We start from the raw sequence: 17,443 nt of genomic DNA on the forward strand, positions 1-17,443 counted from the left end.
ACAATGATCTCTTTGAAGGCAATTCAATCACCCCCACCCTGCCCCCCCACCTAATGTTCAGGTTGTCAGTCCCACCTGTGGAGATCCTCAGAACTTAATTTGTCCACACAGTCAGGGCTAGACCACTGTCAAAATCAAACCAATTAGGAAACCACTTTCTTTACCTTGTGAATCAACACCCATCCACCCACACCCAGACTTAATTCTCAAGATGCGTCATTCCCTGCTCTAATGAATCAATTCAATAGCCCAATCAGCTACTCATTTCTTAGTCAAGACTCTAAATAAGGAGATAAGAGGATTGCTTATATTTCACAAAGATATTAGGCATCTGTAAATCCCACTTATATAATAGCAGAATTCCTGAGTCATTCCCAGTTGAGCTCCATATTTGAACTTTGAAGCAAAGGCCCTGTTCTTTCAACCCTTCCATGTGTAAATACCATGACCTCTTTCATAATGAGACACTATTCCAAATGCCTGTGCCCCTGGTAGCTCTTCCTGTTACTGAGTAATGCTGAGTAATCCAAATGGAGTATTCCTATGAAAAGGCATTGAGAGAACAGTTGATACATGGGGTCCCTCCAAGACTTATGTTTAGGGAGTCTCTGCTGAGATGCTTTAGGTCTCTAAAGATGACCAAAATGTATTCAATCGATATACCTCTATCCAGACCATTGGCATTTTCCTATTTAACAGTTCCTTCTGACTTCATGCAATGACAACTAAAATTTCTAGAACACATTTAAGTTCAACTAAATTCAATTTATCAAGTTTTGTTAAGCATACAATTGGTATTGTGTGAAATACTGGGATTACAAAAAATTTGGAAGAAAAATTGAAAAAATAAGAGTGAAAGTAAAAAAAATGAGACAGAAGAAAGGAAGGAAAGAAGAAAAAATTTGATATCAAAGAGATACATTTTAATGAGCAATATAACATGTAAACAGATAAATCAGTATAAAATAATTTTTTTTGAAGGAAAAAAAATTAACAACTAGGGGATTTTACAGATGAAGTCCCCAAGGTTCAGAGAGGTAAAGGTCCATGATCACACAGCTACCAATTGGGACTCAAACCCAGGTCTTGAACCTTGACTACAGGACAATGACTCTTCCTCCTATCCCTTGTTGCCTCTCAATAAGCTCTGCACCATCTAACTCTTTAGTATATATAGTTTTCCTCACACAGAGGTTCTGCCTTGTACCAGCACCTCCACCAGTAGCACCACCATTAGCAGCACCACACAACTGACAGCTGTCTCCGACTACCACAAAAGAAGCACACTCCCCCCAATTATTTTCTTCTTGATTTACACCAAAGCAAACTGGCATTGTCTTAATATGATTCACAAAGAGGATAAACGGCTGTGGTCTATCATTGGAATGTCTCTGAGGTTCCCCATATATCCAGTGGAGTTTTTGCTTTATCCCTTAGAGACAAAAATTTGATCTTGTAGAAAATCCTGTAAATTGTCTCATGAAGAATTCTGTTTATGGATGGGAAGCCTGAGAAAATTTGTAGAAAATATGTTATCTCTGAGGAACATGAAAACTGAAAGGATTTCTGTATACAAAACAGAGGAGGACAGATGTGGCCATTCAGAGCTCAGTCAACAAATATTCATTCAGCAAACATCCATTAAGCATCAGTCATCTAGGGATCACTGTTGAATACTAGGGGGAGTACCAAGTTAAGATGCCTTTGGACAATTTAGGATTTTGGAAGCCCTGTGGGGACTAGCTTTCCTCTCATCAGTGGGGGTCATGGAATTGCTAAGAAGGAAATGAAATGGAAGGAAAAATCTCAGCAATTTGGAGTAAAAATAGAAGTTAAAAAAAAAAAAGAAAACAAGTGGACTGAGAGCAAGTGTTTTGGAAAACAAAAACCAGCACAATGAAACCAGGAGGCATCTTATTACCTGGGCAGCATAGTGGATGGAGTACTGACATAGTGACTGGCAGACCTGAGTTCAAATCTGACCCGAGACACTAGGTGCACACTAGACATATGATCACTTTCCTCTGTCTGCTTCAGTGACCTCATCATTAAAAATGGGGATGATAATAATAACATCTACTGCCTCCCAGGATGGTGGTAAAGATAAAATAAGATCCCATTTGTAAAGTTCTTTGCAAATCATGAAATTCTATAGAAATGCTAGCTGTTATTAGTCAGCCTCGGGTAGCAATCACTACTGACCAAAAAAAGAAAAATAAGACTTAAAAGGGAAAAGAAGAAAAAAAAAATAGGGAACAACTAAACCAGAAAATATTTAAGGAATTTAAAGTAGTTTCTACAGACAATTCTAATCCAATGTCCTCTCCCTTTCCTTTCCTCTCTTCTTCTTATTCCTCTGTTCCTTGTGATGCTTGACTGGAGCCTTCCTTCTCTCCAAAGTTCATTATTTTGGTTTACCTATCTAATAGAAGTAAGGGGTATGGGTGGGAGATGCGGACATATGGTGCCCATCTCTTAAAGAGGCAGAATGTTTCCCTATTTTGTGAAGTGCAAAAGTGTCTGATAACATAGAAAAGCTTTCAGGTTTGACTTGGAGGGTGCCAGCAACTTTGAACTCCATTAGCATTTGCCCTGCCCCTAATCTAAGCACAGCTGTTTCCTTTCTCCCAACTGCTTACCCTTGGGGCTTTTTTTTTAAAGAAGAAGAAAAGACCACCCTGAACAGAAAAGGCTTTCTATCCTCTCTCACTTGAAATCTATCAGTGAGTTTTATTAGGAGAAGGGAAGTACAGAGGGTGCCCAAAAAAGGATGAGAAGACTGAGGGAGTGAACATGGGAATGATATTATGATTTCTTTTCTACTCTCATGTGTGGATTACTAGCCCCTCTTCTCCAAACTTGGGGATTATGCTTAGAAGGTGGAATGAGAAAATAATTATTTTTCTTCCTAATTTCTTAAGGCAGGATCAACATTAGACTTAGTAGTTCCTTATGGTTGAACTCCCTTCCTGAACCTTCCTCTCAGCCATATGTTGGACTTCTGCCCAAACTGTGAGCTTGCTCAGAAAGGCCCCCAAAAACCACAGGGTGTAATGAATCAGATAGAGTGGTGAAGACAAGGGCTGAAATTCCCAACCAGTAGCGAAATTCCGTTGACAGGGGCCTTCAGGTGAGGGGCAACAGCTGGACAAAGAGGAAGAAGAAGAGGAGGTGACGAGGGAAGCTCCAGAGTGACTGAGTCATGAGGAAGTCCCTAAGGTCCCACTATTTGTTTTCAGAGGAGAATTTTGGCTCTTTTTCAAGGATTGATGGGCTCAGCCACACCAAGAAAAGACCTAATTAGTAAAGGAAGATGGGGTTGTAACTCAGAGAGGGCTTGAATGTGTAGCAGAATTATTAAGAGGCCTTATTCACAGGTCACAGTGAAAAAAAGTCTAGGCTTCATAGCCTAAGACTAGGATTCAAATCTTTCCTGTACACTATCTTGGGCAAGTAACCTGACCTTTATTGGCCTCAGTTTCCTCATCTGTACAAAAAGAAGAGATTTAGACAAATTGACCTTTAAAATTCTTTCCAAGTCTAAATCTATGATCCTATGAACCAGTAAACCTCACCCACTGAACGTGATCCATGCTTGCATTCCTCCACCCGAGTCTCTGTGAAACTGACCCCAAACTCACCCTACTGCCCCCCTCACACATACACACCAAGCTTGGCTCCTTTACATTTGGAAAAGGGGGGGGGAAGGGAAAAAAAGGCAGCCAATTAATTGGTGAAATTCTCAAGGGAGAGGAAATGAAATGAAAAATCTAGTCTGGGTTATAAAAATAAGTATTTTTTCTCCTACTTGCAGGAGGCTCATTATATTAATTAAACATTATTACAGTGAGTGAGATGGGGGAGGGTTATTAAGTCTGGGACTGGGGTAAGTGTTCTCTCCTGTTGCCTGAGGCCCTGATGATCTTCAGATATTAATCTTTCAGAGCACTCAAATGCTGAAGAGATAAACACTTGAAATACAAAAATGTTTTTCTCTGGAATAGATACTATGATCCAATGGGAAAGCAGGCACAGTTACACTGGATGCCCCCACAGTCTATGCTCACCACAAAGCATCTGTCCTTAAGATAATGGTCTCTCCCTGAGGCAAAGTGAATGAGACCCAGGAAGTGGAGGAGAGAAGGCGTGTCTGAACACCAGTCTTGGACTGTCGGTGCATATTTTGGAAAGAGCAGTTCAAACCCTCATTTCTTTTTTTTTTTTCCCTCAGACCTCTTCCATATTTCCTAGGCTACCCAGTATGTTCTAGTTCAAGTCAGCATTCTTTTTTAGCCTTAAGTATCAAGGGAAGCTAGGGCAGGGGCCAGCTATATATGAGACCACTTGGCACTACTGAAAAAAAAAAAGCAAAAGAAGGAAAGAGTGAAAGAAAGAACAAAAGAGAAAGAAAGAAAAAAAAGGAAGGGAGAAAGAGAAAAAGAGGAAAGAAAGAAAGAAAGGAAGGAAGGAAGGAAGAAAGAAAGAAAGAAAGAAGAAAAGAGATTTCTTAAGTTCAAAGAGATACATTCTTCTGGGAAATAAGAGCCATATTTTTCTGAGGTCTAACGCAAGGAAACAAGGGATATAAAAAAGGAAGAAAGGCAGAAGACAAAAAGACTCAAAAAGGAAAGAGTGAAAGAAAGAGTAAAAAAAGAAAGAAAAAAGAAGGGTGAAAGAAAGGATAAAGACAGAAAGTAAGGAAGAAAAAAAGAGAAAGAAAGAAAAAAGGAAGGAAGGAAGATTTCCTAAGTTCAAAGAGATACATTTTACTGGGAAATAAGAGCTATATTTTACTGAGGTCCAAAGCAAGGAAGTAAAGGGAACAAAAGGGAAGAAAGGCAGAAGACAAAAAGAGTCAAAAAGGAAAGAGTGTAAGAAAGAGTAAAAGAGAGAAAGAAAGAAAAAAAAGTAGGGTGAAAGAAAGGATAAAGACAGTAAGAAAAGAAAAAGAAAAAGAAAAAAAAAGGAAGAAAAAGAGATTTCCTAAGTTCAGAGACACTCTACTGGGAAATAAGAACTATGTTTTACTGAGATCCAAAGCAAGGAAGCAAGTGAAACAAAAGGGAAGAAAGGCAGAAGACAAAAAGAGTCTAAAAGGGAGTAACCAGCTGTAGAAAATGGTCTTACTTTGTGTCAATAAATTTTAAGATGGAATTTTATTTATATTTATATATATATATATGCACACACATTCATTATGTATCCTATCCAATCAAAGTGTCCATGAACTTGAATTGGAAAAAAATTATATCTTTATTTCACTATAATAATTTTCCTTTGTAATCCTAGGGTTTTTATTTTATACATTTAAAAACATAATCCTGAGAAGAACACCAGAAGCTTCACCAGATTTCTCAAGGGATCTCTAACACACGAATAGAGTTAAGAACTCCTAGAACTGGTTGTTAGCTCTAATTTCATTCCTGTAACAGCCTCTTTTTCTGCTCTAGTTACAAACACAACCCACCATCCCAACCCATCACCCCCCATTTTTCCTCCTTTCTTCCCATTGTCCCTTGTCCACTTTAGTCCTCTTGTTTCCCTGGGTTCCAAGTCTCTCCCTAGTGTGGGCTCCAACTATTATCATATTTTTTTTGTCTGAGTAGTATCCCAAGTGGTTTCTATGTCCATAAGCTAGTAATCCACCAAAGGATCTGATGCCCATCTACCAAAAAATCAGAAAGCAAGGCAATGAGGAGGAGGTGGGGGGAAAAACATATCTGTAAAAGCTGCCTTTCAAAATTTAAAAAAAAGACAGAAAGGGTTAATAATGTTTCAAGGAACAACAATGGTCTTTAGCATGGCAAATTACTAAAACACTTTGCTAGAAACACAGTAGTCATTAGAGCATTTCAATCCAACCCCCTCTTTCCCCCATCAGTTTGCCACAGAAACAAGAGTAACCTTAGAGCAATCTCTGTCAGCCTGGGGGCACCATTCACTGAAAGGGTCAGGGGGCAATTTTAAGGGGTTTGAGGAGAAGAGGCTTGCAAAGCCGTCATATGTTGGCAGTGGGAATCTGTCTGCTACATTCCACAATGGGTCTGGCTCCCTTTGCCTCCTGTGCCATCCTTGTACCCCTTCCTTCCTTCCTTCCTTCCTTCCTTCCTTCCTTCCTTCCTTCCTTTCTCCCTTTATTCCTCCTTTATTCCTCTTTCTGTCTTTTCCTGCTGTCATTTGCTCAGCCCAGCTATGCTACTACCCCCCAAGCATAAGCTAGGGGAGAGAGGGTAAGGGACCAGAGATCACTTGGTAAGTTTACATGGAGACTGAAGATTTGAAACCTTACAAGATGATGACTTAGGTTGAAATATTTAGAGGATGCCCTTGTCATAGCCTCCTTTTCCTCATTCACCATTCTCAGTTCTGAGTCAAGCTTACCTGGGGGAGCGCTATCGATGGGACTTGAGCTGCCAGTCCAGGTGCTTGTGAGCCACTTCTCATGGTCATATAGCCAACCACAGCTTTCCTCCATGAAATCAAAGTTGCAATTGAAGCCTGGCGGAGGCTGAAAATCTTTGTCTAAGAGAGAAAGATAAGCCAAAGGAAGACAAATGACATAAGATTCTTAGAACAGCCATGGCAGTACTGTTTAAGCAGTTGGCAAGTTTTAAGTGGAGAGGAAAGAGAAGAATCATTCACCCTGCTTATTCATTAAATGATCCTGGAGATCATCAGTTCTCCAGAGTAGCCTTAGGTCTTGTCCTTCCCAGGACTAGATGCCAAATCTGTCACTAGTTCCCATGGCAAGGAAATATAAATGAGGGTACCAAATGCCTCCAATTTCTATTCAGCTCCTTCTGTCCACATCTAAGAACAGACAAATGCTCAAACCTCTCCTCTCCTACATACCAGAGAAGAATGACTCCCTAGTGCCTCAGTTGCAGTCGGGCTCCCCTAAGGTATTATCTTAGCTCTTGCCAATCTGGCTCTAATAAATGATGGAACAGGCCATTAGCACCAGGAGAGCTGAAGATTGTTTGCCCTCATCGAAGGGGGCATGGAGGAGAAAGTGATCTCATGGACAAGGGAAATGAGGAAGTTCCTGTTTACCTCCCTTCGGTATTTGTCTAACTGTAGAAAGCCAGAGCAGAAAGACTCTTATCCCTGCAGTGAGATATGACAGGAAGGGCAGCTTGGCACAATAAGGAAGTTGTGAATTCTAAAGAAGCAGCAAAATCCTGCAGCTGTTTAACAAAAAAGGGGTGGAGGAGGGAGGAAGAAGATTCACTGATATGGTTTAAAAAATGTATTAGACTAGCTACAAGATGGATTTAGAATCATAGTGGGGAGGTGCCAACTCACTTTGTACCAATGGGGAGAGGGTCTTGTAATAGATCACAAAGAAACAGAATCAAAAGAGACCTCTAGGGTCTAGTCCGACCCACTCCTTTTATGTATGAGGAAACTGAGGCCCATGGAGGTTCACTGATTTGTCCACTAGGACACTGGAAGTGTCAGAAGCTGGATTTGAGCCTAGATCTTGTCCCTCTAAATATTGTACCAGGCTGTCTCCCTGAAGGGAGACTTTCCTCTGCTCTATCTTCAGAAAAAGACAAAGTCTCTGCCCATGTTATTTAGTCATCTGCCTGCCAAAATGGCCTCCTGAGGTCTTCCCTAATGCTAGAATTCTAGTTTATTTATGGGTGGGTGGGGAAAATATTACAGGGTTGAGAGCTGGGGAAGAAATAGAGAGAAATGTGAAGTTAGAGCTTTTCCTGGGCTAGCCAAGTTACAAAGGAAGAGCAAAGACTGGGGGGGGGGGTAGCAGTGGGGAGGAAATGAGGTTTGGGGAAGGGAAGTTAGGAAAGCCAAAGAGGCAAAGTTCTCAAGGAAGACACGAAATGAGTTAGAGGGAGCTTATGGAAACTAATTGCCCTGCCATGGTGGGGTGGGGATGCTGGGGATCATGCCAGAGGGGAAAGGGCATTGCTAGTGTCAGTGACAGAAAGTAGATGAAGACCACAACTTTGCAACTTTTCCCTCCAAAAAGAAGACACTTCAGATTGACTCTCCCTCTAGCATTGGTTGGGGAGTAACACATGGCAGTCATTAAGGGAGCAACAACCTGTGGTTTGGAAGAAGCAGCCGGTGTTCTGCTTTGCCTACCCGCCCCCCCCAACTCCTTCCAATTCTTGAAGTTCTTTTTTTTTTGCTTTCAAAAATAGAGTAATTCAATATACTATAATTTGCCTCCAATTTCTATGTGGATACACCATATATGAAGAACAAAAGCCCATATATAGACTTGTTGCAAAAAGAGAGGGGAGAAATCTTAAAAAACCAAATCTATCAGAAAACTCTGCAATTATATTAATCACAGATTTCCAAAATTCAGCTGCAACACTCTTGAAATGTTCCTCTGATTGTCATTTGGATAGAAAACCCTTCTTAAAAGAAACTAACTTTACTAATCCAATACTGTATATTAATTCACTATGCCTTTCACTTTGGGGTCTCAAGCCACTCTAAATATATCCTGGAAGATCTCCTAAATCTCCCTCTCTTCTCAAGTTCATTAATATGCCAGATCTTTGTAATAAAGTTATTTTGACCAATAGTGTTCCTCCTCCTCCCTCCCCCCAAAAAAACATAAACAAAAGTGCATTCTCCAAAGCATGTGCATTAAATTATCATTTTTCAGTCACATAACTTCAGCATTTATTGTTGGCTTCCTTCCCATCCTTCTTTGATCCTTTTCTTTAAAAAAAAAAAAGTCCAGTTGATCAGAGCAGTATCTCTTACTGTCCAAAGGCTGAGTTAGCAGAATTGGGAGATTTCATAATCTTCCAACTAAGCTTATAAAACATCTTTACGTCTCCATCACTTCCCAAGTCCCTGCTCCAATCTTCCCTCATTTCATTTAATGAACATTTAGTAATGATCAGTAATTTACTGTAAATTGAGGCTGTCAAAGCTTTAAATTCTAGCCAAAAATGCCAGATGTTCCAAAATTTGTGGTTTATTAGGAATGTCCTCAAGCTTAGTGACCTTATGAGTATGATTTAAAATGTGTCTCATTTTTGGGCTCTGCCAATTACTGTCTTTAGCTGAGACATACTCAGAAGACCCCAAAATGGAACATAAATTCTTCATGTGAACTGTCAGATCCAAAAATAGATGATCACTTCTTTTTGAGAAAAAAAAATTGGGGGTGCTTTTTTCAAATCTCGGACTCTCTTTTTTTGTCTTACTTTAAGCTATTTTGATAAATAAACAAACCCACATGAATTTCTTGGGAGAAGCAGATCAGACCAATTTCTTCTAGAATCAATGCCACTGTACTTTCTTCAGTCAGAATCTATGATGTAAAGTGAACTGGACATTTAGGCAAGCACCTAGTTAGTTTAACCAATGGATGAATTACCACCCCTGCCCCCCCTTGCCTATCTTCAAAATAATGAATTTGGTTTCTCTTGTTGCTGAATGGATTATCTGGAAAAACAATAAATCAGGATTCTTTGTGAAATTCAACTGTGAAAATGGTGCTGCTTTAACTGGTAGGGCAAGCGGGAGAGAAGTCCAAAACTGGGACTTATCTCAGGACAGAAGTCATCAAGTATAGGACTTGATTGGAGGGATGAGAATTCAGGGAAGCCTGGAGGGATTTGCATGAATTGATGCTGAGTGAGATGAGCAGAACCAAAAAACCACTGTACACCCTAACAGCAACATGGGGGTGATGATCAACCTTGATGGACTTGCTCGTTCCCTCAGTGCAACAATCAGGGACAATTTTGGTCTGTCTGCAAAGGAGAGTACTATCTGTATCCAGATAAAGAGCAGTGGAGTTTGAACAAAGTTCAAGGACTATTCCCTTTAATTTAGGAAAAAAAACAGGTATCTTATTGTCTGACCTTGTTATCTCTTATACTTTTTGTTTCTTCCTTAAGGATATGATTTCTCTCTCATCACACCCAATTTGGATCAATGTACAACATGGAAACAATGTAAAGACTGACAGATTGTTTTCTGTGGGGGGGGGTGGGGGAGGGAAGTAAGATTGGGGGAAAAATTGTAAAACTCAAATAAAATCTTTAATAAAAGAAAAAATAAAACAAAACACAAAAGTATAGGACCTGATCTCGGACACTTACCATCTTCAGCACTACAGTTTTCACCACAATCTGTGGTTTCTTCATCTGTAGGATATTGGGTGGTTGTCTCTTCATTCTTCAAAGTTGGTCTTAAGGTCTCTACTGTGGGCCTCGTGTCTATGAGAAGAAAATATAAGAGGAATGAATGTTTAATTGTCTTGTTGATGGAGAAAACCAAAGAGAAAGTGAAAATCTTCCCAGTAGGGTTAGGTTCATAATCTGAGTCATTTCTAAGGTTAATTCTATACATGAAATCAATGAGTTCATAAGTATATACTTAGTCCTTACTGTGTGATAGACACTATCCCAGGCAGAGGTGACACAAAGACAAAAGGGAATCCTTACTTTTAAGGAACCAAGTCCTATTGGAAGAGACCACATGTGTCTCCAAGTATTCACATAAGTACCGAAGATAATTGTGGGGAGAAAGCACTAGCTGCTGGAGTTGATAAGGAAAGGTAACATGAAGAGAATTAGGGATTCCAAGAGATGGTGCATCAGACATGGGAGATAGACTTTGCAAAGACATATGGAGATGAGAGATGGAATATTGTATGAAGACCAATAATAATGTCATTTCTGCTGTTTAGTAGAGCATGGGAAGGGAAGCAATGTGTAATAATCAGTAGGTGATAGACTATAAATTCCATAAGGGCAGGGATTACAAGTTTAACTCTGTAGCACTTGCAGTGCATTGCACATATTGAATAAATATGGGCCCCCTGGATATTAGTACCTGGGGCATAGTACCTCAGAGCTATAGCTCTAAGGAAAAATAATCAAAAAATGGAACAGGGTGATGAGAGTGGGAATGGGAACAAGATTATTGTGGATGAAGAACCCATGCTCAATAGATGTTGGTTGAGTTAAGTGTTTGGGATATGAAGGAACAAAATTATTTCACTCACTGAATAAAAGGCTTCTAATGGGCATATACAGTAATCTTCTTCCCCACCTGCCATTTATCTATGTCAGACTTCTGACAAGCCCGCCTACTATCCAGAACTCAGTTCAGAATTCTGAAGAGCAAAGGACCTTTAACCTATGAAAATAATTATCACAAAACCCATAAAACAATTCCTGTCATTACTAAGTTCTTATTAACTGCTTTTTCATCCATTTGTGTTTTTTCATTCATTTTGCTTTGTGGAGAGGCCACTCAGGACTAAACAATTACTAAATGTTTACAATAATGACCCTGAGTCATGAAGACTAAGAAGACAGGAAAGTATATAAAATGCATATTTTAGAAGATTTCTTTTTAAATAGTAAAAAAAGTTTGATGTTTCATACATTTAACTTCAATTCAACTAAAAATTCATTTTACTAATTTATTTTTTATTTTTTTAAATAAATTTATTTTTCCAACTATATGCAAAAGTATTTTTAAACAATTATTTGGTAATATTTTAAATTCCTCATTTTCTCTCTCCCCACCTCCCCTTGACAGTGAATAATCTGATATAGTTACACATGTATAACTATGTTAAATATATTTCCATATTAGTCATGTTGTGAAACTAATTTATTTAAAAAAAACTATCTGATGCCTATTAAATACAAGGGTACTGTATAAGGTATGCAAGAGAGCCATATAAAGCTAAATAAGACAAAATTGCTGTATTAAAGGTGTTTTGACACATCTGCAAATCACCATAATACAAAATGGGATTTGCACATAAGAGATACAAAATAACTGAAAACAGAGTTCATAGAAGGGAAATATAACTTCTGACAGGGGAAAGTTCAGAAGTTTCATGGAAGAGATGACATATGACCAAGTCCTTGAAGGACAAGTGGCATTTTAATAGGTAGAGATGTTGGGTAAGGGAACATCCCAGGAACAGAGAACAGTGTGATCTAAGGTATGGTGGTGGAAGTTCAAGTTTGGTTGACTTCAAAGCATGTATTTAAAAGTAATGTGAGATAATACTGGAAAGATAGAGCAAAGTCAGATTCTTAAACTCATACTAAAGGGGTTTTTCTCTTTTTGGTAGATAACAAGGAATCTTGAATTTTTTTTGAGCAGAGGTGTAACGTGAGTGCTGTGAAGGAATGTTTAAGATGCCAGTAGGTAGGACAGATTGGTGGAGCTGAAGACCGGGAAGAAAGGGGAAAGAGACTAACCAGGAGGTTGCAGTCATAATCCAAGTGAAAGGAAAACCCTTAATTAGTAATACCAGCATCTGGGACAAATTGATTTGTGTGGAGAATTGGAGAAATACACCCAAGAAAATCCAGTCAACCTTCAGGAGCTTGGCCATGGGGAAGAAGCAGTTTTATGAGGAATAATTGACCACAGGCATAGCAATGGTACCAGAGACACAATCCATCCTCTTTGTTTTCTATCTAAAATCTGATAGGCCAAGATCTCATTCCCTTTCCATTTTCTAGATCAGACTGTCTACTTCCCCATCCCTTATTAGGGAAGGCATTAATGATGATCTAAGTCTAAGGTCTAAATGTGGTGGTCTCTGAACCACAGTGTGTAGGAACTGGGTCCTTTAGTTGTTAGCCCCTGGAACACAGTATCTTGTCCTAACTCTAGTTCTAAGGAAAAGTAGGCAAAACCTGGAATAGGGTGGTAATAGTGGGAATGGAAAAAAAAGAGTTACTGTGGAAGAAGAATTGATAAGATTTAGCAACTTGTTGAGTTTGGAGCTGGAGGAGGAAGAAGGAGACATCTAAGTGATTAGGAGAATGTTAGTAACCATGAAGAGAAGAGGAGAAGAATTGAGGTTGGGTTTTTAAATAATTTCTTTTTTAATTCTGAACTTTATGAACTCCAAATAAAATGAGCTTTTCTATACAAAGTAGAACAGAAAAAGTGAATTCTACAGGAAACTGAGAATCTCTATTATGTAAACCTTTTCCTTTTAAGCAAATGAAAACTTGATATGTAACTTTCATAGCTGTCCTTATTGTCTGTGTTGTCTTCTGGCCCATGGAGCAAATTATAGAGAAAAAAGATTTCATACTTTAACATCAGTATGGAAGACTCTGACCTATGCCAAATAAATGTGGTGCCATTATAGATCTCTTCCCTACTGGGAAACCCTCTTTCATAACAAGTAGAATTCCCTTTATTTGATCTTAAATTCCACAAAATGTGGAATTTAAGATCTTTGTGAAGTCAAATCTCAGACATTTCCTAGCTGTGTGACTTTTACACTGAATGCCTCAGTTTCCTCAGTTCCAAATGAGCTGAAGAAGGAAATGGCAAATCATTCCAGTATGGTTGCCAAGAAAACCTCAAAGGAGTCACAAAGAGTTGAACAGGACTGAAAATAACAGAATAACAACAAATATATGTCTCTCTGTGTGTCAGGGCATGTATACACATACCCACCAACATACATATTCCCACCCACTCACTCTGCCCTGACTTAGCCAGGCTCTGCTTGTATGATATGGTTATGTGAACTGGGCCATGGGTTTAAAGGGACTTTGGAAGTTAGTGAAAGACAATGGAGAGCAATGTCATTAATTAGAATGTAAGCTCTTTGAATACAGCAAATGAATTATTTTTCTTTTTTCTGTCCCTACTCAACCTCATGCAATGTCTGGCAAGGAGGATGTTCTGAATAAATGCTTGGAGATTGATTGATAATGTATGTGACGAGGGCTCTTGCCACAAATGATTGTGGTGGAGTATCTTCATATAGAAGCTGGCCCAGTGTCTGGCAAGTGCAACAGCCTTTGGCATTCTTCCCAGTTCCATAAAAGTTCCTTTGCTCCTATTATTCTGGATTAATAATAATAATGAGTATTTATTACAACATTTTAAGGTTTGCAAACATGGTAATAACTTATTTAATTTTCAAGGCAACTCTGTAAGGTAGCTATGGTAAGCAGTTTAGGAGGTATAGCACAGGGGTCAAGAATGTCTGGCAGTGGGTCAGGCCATATAAGGCCTGTGCTCTGGCAATGCCATGGTAACCGCAGGTGGGACTTGAAATGAATAAATCTGGGAGCTTTTTAGGGGTGAATTAATTAAATGTTTGACCAAATATAGTTGGTGAAAGATGTTATAAATGATGCTTGGCAGAAAAAAGGTTTGCCATCCCTTATATAGTAGATAAAGCACCTAACCTGCAATTAGGATAAATCTGAATTCAACCCGCCCCCCCCCCCAAACCCCTGACAATTAAATTGCTGTGTGACCCTGGACAACTTGGACAACCTTTGTCTACCTTTGTTTCATCATCTGTAAAATGAAGATAAAAAGAGCACCTACTTCCTAGACATGTGAGGATCAGATGTTTGTAAAGCACTTTGCAAACCTTAAAATGTTTTCTATCTCACTCTGTCTCTGTCTCACCCAGTCTCTCTGCTGTCTCTGTCTCTGTCTCTCTCTCTTCTCTCTCTCTCCCCACATCTATTTTTCCTGTTTGACAGATGAGGTAACTGAGGTTGACAGAAGGTAAGTGACTTATCCAGCATCATATGACTAGTATGTTTCTGAGGCAGGATTTGAACTCAGAATTCTAAATTCTAAATTATATATAGGGGCAGCTAGGTGGTGTAGTAGATAGAGCATCTACCCTGGAGTCAGGAGTACCTGAGTTCAAAGCTGGCCTCAGACACCTAATAATTACCTAGCTGTGTGACCATGGGCAAGTCACTTAACCCCATTGCCTTAAATTAAAAAAAAAACAAACCTAAATTATATACATATATACATATATATTTATATATAAATTATAAATCCCAGGTTATAAGCTTAGCTAGTTCTTTATCCACTAAGTGCTTCTGTCCCAATCTTTATTCAAACATGTTTAAGAATATCATTAATAAATGCTAGGAGCTGAAATATTTGAAATAGTTCTTCATGTTTGCCTTTCTCCTCTTTAAGGCTTTACTGTTGGGCACATAAAGCTTCATGTTTTTCTTTTCAGCATCTGCCTCTTGCTCACAGCAAATACCAAATAACCTCAAAGCTTTCTCATATGTAAGCTTAAATTTGTTACCAGGTCATAAAACCTCAGTCTGAGTCTTGAAGCAAAAGGGTAATAAATAGTTTTATTTAAAAAAAAAACAGGTGAAAGGGATGTGTTCAATGATTAGCCCAAGACATTAGATTAGTTAACCACTGCAGGGTGCGGTGACAGAATAACCCATGAACACCTTAATTTAGGGTGGAGTGACAGCAATGGGAGGAAACTCAGAAAGGGAAAGAAACCAAATGGCTGGGGGAAACAGATCCAGAAAATGGCCAAGAGCCAAATGTGTAGAGATGGTTGGAATAGATAATGGGGAAAAAAGTGGGGGGGGGGAGGGTGGGGACACAGTTTGTGGTTGTGAAAAAAAAAAAGGTTGCATCAGATTCTCTCATCCACTGTCCCAATCAGCCACTGCCTGGTGTCTGTCCCATCTAGGGACTTTAAGAGAGCAACTGCCCATCAAACTGTGAAGTTGTTGAACAATTGAAACCAGATGTGTGTAACTTCAAAGTCAGGAGAGTGGTCATAGGGTAAGGCTTTTCCAGCTGTGATCTTCTGAGGAAGGAGGTCGGTGGGGCTTTGAAATCAGAAGCTTGTCGCTGACCGGTCAGTGGTGTAATTGGGGTGTGGGGGGGAGGAGGGGGAAGGACGGAGAATGGTTGCCACTGGGCAGCTGGTTGTAAACAGGGTTACGGCTCCAAGACATATGAGTGTCTTTCCTGCCTAGCTCCATAAATGAAGTCATCAAGTGTCAACAGGAGAGATTATATTCTAAAACATATGAAGAGTAGTACCAGAGAGCAGAGGACTCAGAGGTGGGGTCACCAGGTAGACTCATCCCCACCAACTGGGACATTTAGGGATAACTGTTCCCAAGGGAAATGACTGTGAGGTTTTCCTTTAATTTGAGGGTTAGGGATGATGATAACATGAAGACTGAGACCTATGCTAGGCTACTCTGTGGATATCCTCCTTTGGGACTTTCCTCACAAAAGGATCCTGGTATTTTTATACACTACTTTTCTCCCTACTTGCTGCCTTCTCATCATTCCTATTAGGATATCAGGGGACCGGTATGACCCAAGACAGGAAAATTAAGGCTTTGGGGTACCAAGTGGAGAGTAGGTAATGGAAAAGTCCAGACCTGACCATATTCTGTGTGAAATCTGCTTGGCCTCAGAGAGAGGTAACCTAAACCTTCCCCTTGTTTCTCTTTGTGGCAGAAAGAAAAGTGTAAGATGTAGAGCCAGCCGGGAAGAGGGTGGGGCCAGCTCCAGAGGAAAGGAGGGGGTGGGTACACTTGCTCCCCCAGACGAGCCGACTAGTAGCTCTCAGCAGGCCTCCTCCTCCTCATTAGTGAGAATTAAAGAGCTCTACTATGTCTGGGGCGGCCACAGAGATGAGGAGATGAGCAAGGTCCTAGCCACAAGCCTGGGGTGAACCATGTTCCCTTTAAGTTCCCCACAACAGGAATCCTCAACCAGCAAATGCATTTTACAGATGTGGCTTCTAAATGAAAATGAAGTCTCTTTACCACTGACATCTGGAGGCCAGATTCAGACTTAAACAGATTACTTTATTATTATGAGGTGGTTTCTTCCCTGCTCCCTCTCCTTTTCTAAATCAACAGGAACCCTAGCCTGAAGAGTAAGGATGTAATTGAATTGGGATGGGTGGTAGGTCGTTGTTATTTGTTTTCAAGACTCCCAGAAAAATCTTGGTGAATCTATGACTCACTGTCTGAAACATGAGGCCCACAAAATGGCCCACTGGTACCTCCAGTCTTTACAGAGGTGCAAAATGCTCCATATGACATCATTCTTGGTGATAAGGTAATTTTGCTAAACTATTAATGTCCTCTCTTGTTTATTCTTTGTTCTAAGGGATGGCTCTCTGGGAGGCAGAGAGTAAGAGAATATCCTGGCAAGTGAAGCTGATCTAAAAACAAAGAATAGCAATAAAAATTTAGTTTTAAAAATTGGCTAACATCAGCCGATGGATTTTGGACTTTTAGTCTGGTACGATTTTATTCCAGGGATGACTCTCTTCAATAATCTCCTCAGTCTAGGTCAATGAATGAATCTTTCTCTCCCCCAGAGAAGTCCTGGGGAAGACTGAACCTTAGCAAATCTGGTTCAAGATCAATTAAAAAGTTGCAGGGAGCCTTACCTGTCCAATCACAGCCCAGAATCTCCAGGCGCATTCCAATCCCAGCCGGCGACCACCTTTCTGGATACACCCGAATGTACTGGGCAGGGATGGGGTCAAACCTTCGGATTTCTGGAGTGTCGTAATGCATATTCCCTTCAAAAAGCTGCAGAGGGAAGAGAGGCAATTTGACTCCTCCCCACATGCTTCAGACTCTCTCCTCCCACACCCAACTTGGTGCAAGTATAGAATGAT

At 39.9% G+C, this 17,443-nt stretch overlaps 1 protein-coding gene across 1 annotated transcript in view; it reads right to left on the reverse strand.

Annotated features, from left to right (window-relative positions):
* The window catches only part of NRP2 (neuropilin 2), a gene marked incomplete at its 5' end in the record, with an annotated part of 108,248 nt that overhangs the window by 49,867 nt on the left and 40,938 nt on the right, over positions 1-17,443 (reverse strand). The window contains 3 exons of the mRNA XM_074191562.1: positions 6,382-6,522; positions 10,098-10,214; positions 17,210-17,354. Coding sequence (XP_074047663.1) covers positions 6,382-6,522; positions 10,098-10,214; positions 17,210-17,354 — 403 coding nt within the window. The remainder of the gene's footprint in view (positions 1-6,381; positions 6,523-10,097; positions 10,215-17,209; positions 17,355-17,443) is intronic.

The sequence above is a fragment of the Macrotis lagotis genome, chromosome 6 (genome assembly GCF_037893015.1).
Source record: "Macrotis lagotis isolate mMagLag1 chromosome 6, bilby.v1.9.chrom.fasta, whole genome shotgun sequence".
Taxonomy (NCBI): Eukaryota; Metazoa; Chordata; class Mammalia; order Peramelemorphia; family Peramelidae; genus Macrotis; species Macrotis lagotis.